Below are 8,287 nucleotides of genomic sequence, written 5' to 3'. Positions count from 1 at the left end.
AATCTTTGCTCCCCAAATTGCAATTCTTTGATGTCAAATAAGTGCTCATTTGTCTCTTATTGCAGCTCTTTATTTTTTGGTCAACAGAGTCAAAGGGATTCACGAGGCACAGTTGCCAGGATTTTTGGTGACTTGAGTGTATATATGTGGGTCTGGATGGCTGATGGATGGAGTCATTAACAAGGGTAAAGCAAATAGATGGACAAAGTCCACAAAGAAGAGGGTAAATTATACCCACGTTCTGCTTTAAGAAAACAGCAATGTTTCATATGTTCTAGATAGATTTTCACCTAATATACAGAAAACCTCTGTAGGTGTCTCTTTCCCTTGATACTGCAGGTAAGCTGAGTGGTTCTTAAGGGCCGTCTACTTGGACTCCTTTCAAAGGGCCAAACGATGGATAAGGAGCCCAGACCTGTGTTTGTTAGTGAGGAGCTGGTTTCATCTACTTGGTGACAACCTGCTCCTGAACTCTTTCCAGCCATGGATTTTTGATTAAATTCATCAACCATTGTCCTGCTACAGTTGCCACTGAATAGATTATGTGTATATGGTTGGCTTAGTGGAAACTTTCGTTGGAACAGCTTTTGGAATCATTTAAAGCAGATACTGGTGAGTGTCTTATAGCCGAGGCTCTGTCTACCCGTTCATTTACTGTTTCAAAGTCAACCTCAGAACTGTGTTTCATCATTTTAATTCTGAAATTTGTGTTATGTGTGAAATATTATAATACAAGAAACATGGGAAGATTCTAGCTTCTGGGCAAGTATTACTGGCTTTTGCATCATAACTATGAATTTCTTGGAGACAAGGATTCATTTTGTTTATTTCTGAGTTTTCGCAACAAAAAGTTTCCAGCACATATGAATGTTTTGCAGATATTTGTGGAATGTGGAATGACTGAATTTAAGTGTATCTTTTTATTTTTCTTTTATTTTAAATAATTTTGTTATCTATTTTATTATACTTTGTGGCATTATTTCTTTTTTTAAGATTTGTTTATTTATTTTAAAGGGGGAAGGGGCAGGAGAGAGGGAGAGAGAATCTCAAGCAGATTCCCCACTGGGTGCAGAGCCGGATGTGGGGCTTGATCTCATGACCGAGATCATGACCTGAGCTGAAACCAAGAATCGGACACTTCACCGATTGAGCCACCAAGGCGCTCTGTTACATGACTTCTAATAGGTAATGTATATTAGTATGACAATTCAGATACATAGTTACAAGTAATTATCCTTATATCAGTGGTTGTTACCCAAATGTTGTATTATTATGTCCTTATTAAGGATGGAGACAATTAGGACCTCGAGTGCCATTATGCTGGTGTTTCTCTTCAGTCCAGCATGACAGTAGATCCCAACTTTGTTGAAAGGGCTTTGTTGTAGGGCGGTGGAAACTATTAGATTTTTATTGTGAAAGTTGAAATAATTGTGTCCCTTTAGTATATTAAGCAGTTGTATAATGAACAAAAGAAAGCACAGTTTATTTGTGTATCTTGGCTACTGTGAATAAGGCTGTAATGAAGGTGTAAGTCCAGATATCTCGTTGAGAAATGTACTTTATTTTATTTGTAATTTGAGTATAGTGGAGATGACCATCTTTTTAAAGATGTATTATTAAACCTTTTATAATAATAGGTATAATTATGGTCATGACCTTTGCCCGGAGTATTTTCAGAGTATTTTAAATGGAAAGAAAGCTTAACTGTGACTGTATTCTGTCTTTCTCTACCCACGAGGACGGAAGCATCAGCATCTTTTTGCTCCTCTTAGAAATCCATCTCGGAGCTTCCTGGCCACTTTTCTTGCCTATTTATAATGTATGGGCACTCCGATTTTTGGTTCTGTTGCTTGTCCTGAAGCACTTCTTATCAATCACAAGATGAAGTTGATATATGGACCTCCATGTAGCATAAGAAATGTTTGCTGAAGGTCACTAAAAGCATGCAGATTGTCATTCTAACTACCCCCCCCCCTTTTTACTGGTATTTTAGCAAGATAATCCCATCTTCCTTTTGATCCAGTAAATTGTAAAACCACGTTAACTCACCTCCTGTTCTCACATTATACTTAATCAGGAGCATATTCTAAATGCCTAAATTTTCCAGAACATGCAATGACAGAAATTGCTTGAAAAGGCAGCGAGAGCTCTTTCCCAGCAGAATCCTCTGCAATACCTGGCACACGGCGGGGTGTTAGTAGGAGACTTGGATGGCCATGGGTTGTGTCGGCTTGCTATGGTTTCCCATCTTCCGTCTTCAGATTCTTGTGGAGACTTCCCCATTCTTCCTTGGGGTCCCTCGGGGTTGTTAGCATGAGGCCCCATCCCCTGACCACAGACAGGGTGGGTCTGTGACCTCGGAGTGGCTGATTGCAGTACATAATCCCCCAACACAGCGTCTAATTTAGAGACAGGTGCAAGACTCAACATCTGAGGTTCCCGGGTGAGAAGGAAGCTGAGTGGGGCAGGCTGGTGACATCCTTGGAACCACTGTATGCAGCGGAGCTTGCAGCAGGACTTCCCTATCAGGTCAAACAGCATCGGCTCTTCTTGTCTCAGCAAGTTTCAGTCGGATTTCTGTAACCTGCAACCAATGGTGTCTTAGTTCATCTAATCTTTTATTCGAAAAGTTAAAATAATCATGATATTAATGGGTCTGCCTGGAACCCCTTCCTTTTCTTAACACCTGGGGTTATCCCACATGTTCATTTACATGCTTACAGTTGAAATGATATATCTGAGTTCAAGACACACTTACTCTAGAAGCTCATGTCAAACAATTCTTTATTTTTTTATGGTACAAATTAAAAGTGACAGATCTGAAGCTGTTAAGAAATACACAAAGTGCAGCTTTACTGACCATACAGATATTGCTCTAGATTAAGTACAGTTTTGTCAGTTTTTTTTTTTTTTTAACGTTAAGCAACCTGTGCAGATAAATCAGCTTTGGTTTCAATGTCAGAGCAAGTAAGGAGCTTTTAAATATCCAGTTTGGCTTCTTGGTCACAAGTCCATCATGTCAACTTCTCATCAAGAGGATTTTTTCGAAACAACCCAGTCATTTTTTCTGCCCTCCTTCCTGCTGCCTGCCCCACACGTGGAGCAGGCAACTCTCTGTGGTTTCTCATCAGTGACCCTGGTGACCAGTCTAGATCACAGCACGTAGGACAAAAAAAAATAATAATAATAATAATAAAAATAAAAAAAATCACTTTCTTAACAACAAATAAAACAAATGTGCCTCACATAATTTCAAGTTGAAGACAAGCAAACCACATGACAAAAAGCTCATTACAAAATGTTATCCAAACAGATTTTACAGTCAAACATTGAAATGAAAATCAATTTCCTTTTTCTCCATTTTTTTTTAAGCTTGGTCATTAACTGGGTACAAGTAGAGTGCTGAGGTAAAACATTGATGAACAGTTTGTATTTCTTTTTTTTTCTTAAAATAGGAACAGTTTAGTATTGCGAGATTGTCAGCAACATTTAAGCCATATCTATACAATGTGCATATACCTACAAATATTGAGCTTTGGTCCAGCGTAGAGAAGATGAGCAAAGGCATTTTACAATTTCTTTTTGGTTATAGCTTGAGTTCTTTGATACGCCTCTACTTGGTTTTCTTTTTTCCTAGCTCCTTTTGCTTTTTTATTCTCTCTCCTGTGGGGTGTGTGTGTGTGTGTCTCTGTGTGTGTATGCACGCGTGTGTTGTGTGATTACAACATACAAACCAAAACCTTGCAATGCAATTAAAATTCTCAATTTTTCAAATGGTTTTTGGTTGAAAAAAAAAAGCCTGCAAACAAGTGTGAAATATAACATCAGTCATTTCTTTTTTTTTGTCAAATGATGAAGGAAATGAAGATGATCATAATTTAAGAATATGTAAGAAAAATATTGAAGCTTGAAATACAATCACATATGCCCGAAGTGGCTTTTATTTTTTGTTAATGGCAACCTTAGCCTTCAGTTCATGGAAACATAAAAGACTCTTAAGTGCTACTGGCATATGAAGTTGTTTACAAGTGGAAATAAGAAATGTCATAATAAAATTAAGCAGTAGGTGAGGTCCCGAAGACTTACAAGTCACACAGTATAATTTATATTCCTAAGAATTTGTTCAGGCACCTTTTTATGCCTTGTAGCAAAAAATTTATCTGTAAAAAATTAATATAAGAAGCATTACAACACCTTATAAATAATTTATAAAACAATACAAAATTATAAAACTATAAAAAAAATCACTGCACATGAATGGTTTTACGACTGTGGGATGAATATATTTCTTTTTTATTCCACTCTGGAAGATTACTTTTATTTTATATTTTCACTGTCCTAGTTATACCCTCCCAATTATAGATCTCCGAACCGAGCAGGCCTTATGTAACTGCTGCTGGCATATGTTTAAACATTTAGCATCCATCATATGTCCTCTTGTTAACTTCTCTTCCTGAGGAGCTTTTCCTGATGGAATTTGGAGCAGGTCCTAGGAGAATACAAAATCTGTCTAATCGATACGTTTTGGGATTTCTGGGTTGTTGCTCTTTGTGTGCAGTTTTTGAGGTGGCGAAATGGGTACCATGACGTCGTTGGCATCGAAGATCAGGTTAGCTGTGGTCCAGTTAGCATCAGACTGGCGAAATGGAAATGCCTTTATAAGCGAATGATTCCACTTGCAGGATTTCTTTTTGAGTTTCCTTCCTGGTGGTCTCCCGATGGCCACGCATGAAACTTCCGGGAGCGGGGTAGGGTGGGGACAGTCCTACCATTGCATGGACATTGCCAGCAAAGGCACTGACAGAAGAAGGATCTCCAACTCCCCTGGGGGAGGGAGTGTATTAGGGGAGAAGGTGGCATTTGTATTCGGTTGGGCAACTTGAAGGTTTTCCTTTTTCTTCACAATTTACTTCTAGAGAGTACATGAGCGTGATTTGGAACTAATTGCTCAGGAATATTTGCTTCTAGACAGCAGGCAAATCGGTGGTTCTCTTTGCCGGCTCCTTTGCCTGAACACCTTTTGCCTGTCTCTGTGGGGAACACCAGCCATGGGCTCCAGGTGGCCTCTTGCCCAGCCACCCTCACGTCTCACCCTTTCCTTCTGGCTTATTAGGTGATTTTGGCCCACTGACCTTCTGAGTAAGTTATTCTGAATAGTGAAATAATCCCCTAGTTCTAATAGTGAAGGCTATTCTGATGTGTTAGATAAGCCGCTTCTAGAATTTTCCTTTTAGCGGAGGTACTTCACTGTTAAAACCTCTGTTCCCCTTAAGAACCCAGACCCCAATTCCAATCATTTAAATTTGTCTTCCAACTTTCTGCTCCATTTGTATGTGTGTGTATATATATGTGTATATATATGCGTATATATACACGCATATATACACACACACACACACACACATATATATGTGTATATATATATATATTCCAAGAACAAAGAACAATGGTTCCCCCCTGAAAAAAGTCGGCCATCCCTATCGGAATGAAAAGAGTAGCAGAAAAGATGGGATTTATAGGATACATGATGGTCTCTAATGATCCAGTGATCATCCCTTTCTTTTTGGCCTGTTTCCTTTGTGTGTGTGCATATGGGTGTGTGCATGCTATGTGTGTGTTCTGACTGAAATCTTGAGACATTTCTTTGGCTATCAGACTTCTGAGAGAAATTGCTTTGCACAGAAGCATCACATAGATGTAAGTATTGAACCAAATGTGCAGTTTATATTTATATTACAAAATTAGTTTTGGTCAGCTCTCCATGTACGTGGCCAACAGACTGAGAGAAATCCCAAGCTCTGGTGGGGACAGTGAGTACGATTACAGCTTATGCCAGTGGTGACAGTTCATCGAGCAAAGCCCTAGTTATTCTGGAGTCTCTCCTGCGTTTCACGGGATCTGAGTGGACAAGACACCGTTCCCACTCTGTGACCCTCCAGCAGACCCTGGAGGCCGCACATGAGGGAGACGGAGAAATGCAGGAAACATGAGAAATGCGAGCTCCAGTTTCTTATCTCAAACCCACAAGTCATAGTGAGAAGAAAGCAATGGATACTTTGGCACACGATCCAGGATGCCCCCTCCCCCTGAAAAACAAAACTCAAGACAAAGAAAAAAGAAGAACACCCCCCCCCCCCAACCACCACAAAAGAAAACCAACAGTGAGCCTCACAGAATGGCTTCAACAGTGGCGCCCACCCCACGGGTGGGGAATGAGATGGGTCAGACGGGAGAAATCAGGCTTCTTATTTTTCCTTTAAGTACAAATGTAAAAATTCGTAACACAACTTTACACGCAGAGAAGAGTAGACCAACGATCGCGGTTGCAATGCCATGTTTCTGACTTTGGTTAATAGGTTTTCAGAGTGAATCAGCACTTAGACCCTGAAAGAATGCAGTCCCTCCTCCAGGTGGCAGGCTTGTATTCGCTTTGAACAGATAAAAGTTTTTGTTTGCTGTTGGGTTTTTTTTTTTTTTCCTTCCTTCCTTCCTTCTTTCCTTCCTTCCTTCCTTCCTTCCTTCCTTCCTTCCTTCCTTCCTTCCTTCCTTCCTTTTTTCTTTCTTTCTTTCTTTCTTTCTTTCTTTCTTTCTTTCTTTCTTTCTTCTTTTTGTTTTTGGTTTGGTCTTTTTTCTTTTTCCTTAAAATGTGTTCACATTTTCATAATACACAGAAAAAAGTATGTGGTTATTTGGTTTGCTCTAAGTCCGTTAGAAAATTGGCTTCGGAGGGGTGGGGGGTAGAGACAGGTTGGGCCGGGGGACTACCCTACCGCACACACCTGCCAGACGGTGTCTGCCTCGTTTAAAAATTTTCAAAAATTGTTATATATTTTTTTCTTTTTGGAAAACCAACGGACATGTATAAACCATTCTGTCCACTTGGTCGCTTTCTTAGTCTTTTACGGACGAGGGTGAGGACTGGGGGCTACTTGTCGATTTTATTTTCAATTTTTTATCATCATCATCATCATCATCATCATCATCATCATCATCAGTTATGATCTGTGGAGTCCGAGGGCGGCAGTTAGCTCTTGGGCATGTTGCTTCTGATCCTTAGGAGTTGTCTTCCAGAGAGTCTGTTAAGGGCTCCAGGGGGACGGCCGAGGCCGGCTCGTGCTGTTTTAAGCGTTTAATTGTGTTCTTCAGGGCTTGCCTCTTATTGCAGAACCAAACTCTAACTACTTCTCGGTCATAGTTCAGCTTCTCGGCAATCTCGGTCATTTCCTGCCCAGAGGGGTGTGTGTTCTTCTCAAAGTGGGCATTGAGGATCTCAAGAGCCTGGGGTGTGAAGGAGGTGCGCCGCTTGCGCTTTTTGGACGGTTCACTCCCAATAAACTCGGTGAGGTTCTGCACACCTGCTCGGTGGCGGGCCTCAGCCTCAGCCATCCACCGCTCAAGCACCGGCTTGATCTTCTGGGCACTTTTAGGGGTGATGTCCAGCTTTTCAAACCTGGCAGGATACAAAAGGCCAGGGTTCAGTTTGGCTGTCAGACTGCTAGCTATAGTGTTCTCTTGGGCTTCCTGTGGTAGGAAAAAGTGGCTTCTCAGGATGGTGTGTCTGGGGGGAGAATTGAGAAAGAACAGTCTTACACTGAGTCCTCTGCCAGGGTGGGCGCCCTGCCTGCCTGCTGCCTGACTGACTGGCAGAGCGAATTCACTCCGGGGGAGCAGCCCGCTGCAAGGTGGCCGTCCCCGCTCAAGCCAGCGCCTCCCGGCCCGCATGCTCATGCCCCGCATGCAGCCCGCACAGCCACACGGATGGGGAGACGGGGGCACACGGGGGGTTGCAGACGCCAGGACACACGACAGCCATCGAGAGGGAGATGAAAACCGACCTGCAGAGCCCTCCCCACCCGGCACACTCCGGAGATCTAAGAGCCTGTCAAACCGTTCGTCCCCAGCCATGTGTCCCCCACACTCAGAATCCTCAGGGCAAAAGTGAACGCCAGGGAGTGGCGCCAGGCGACAGCAGCTGTCATGTTCTTCCACCAAGAATGACTCCTTTCGTGTGCTTCATTGAGGTTGCCTTAAACTCCTCCCATTGACTCGGTTATGAAAACACTGCTGTTTCGGTTACAGAGTCCGGGATGGAGACTGGGACTGGGTTCTTTTCATCTCTGTCTCATTTGAATCCCTCTCTCCCTCTCTCTGTCTCTCTCTCTCTCTCTTCCCTTGTCCCTTCTCGATCTCCGATAACAAACCGCTTGCACTAGATGTTAGTTAGCAACATGCCCCTTTCCAGGCAAAGCACAGCCCGTTGCTACTTTACGGTGGGCCTCATGCAGCC

General features: G+C 42.2%; 1 protein-coding gene across 2 annotated transcripts in view; it reads right to left on the bottom strand.

Annotated features, from left to right (window-relative positions):
- Window positions 1-2,767: 2,767 nt before the first annotated feature.
- Window positions 2,768-8,287, bottom strand: part of POU6F2 (POU class 6 homeobox 2) — a 475,740-nt gene continuing 470,220 nt past the window's right edge. For both annotated transcript variants that reach the window (XM_072760041.1, XM_072760039.1), the window contains one exon: window positions 2,768-7,558. In XM_072760041.1, coding sequence (XP_072616142.1) covers window positions 7,054-7,558 — 505 coding nt within the window. In that variant the 3' untranslated portion in view covers window positions 2,768-7,053. The remainder of the gene's footprint in view (window positions 7,559-8,287) is intronic.

Source organism: Vulpes vulpes, chromosome 5, assembly GCF_048418805.1.
Source record: "Vulpes vulpes isolate BD-2025 chromosome 5, VulVul3, whole genome shotgun sequence".
NCBI lineage: Eukaryota > Metazoa > Chordata > Mammalia > Carnivora > Canidae > Vulpes > Vulpes vulpes.
This window is presented reverse-complemented; position numbering and strand designations above follow the sequence as displayed.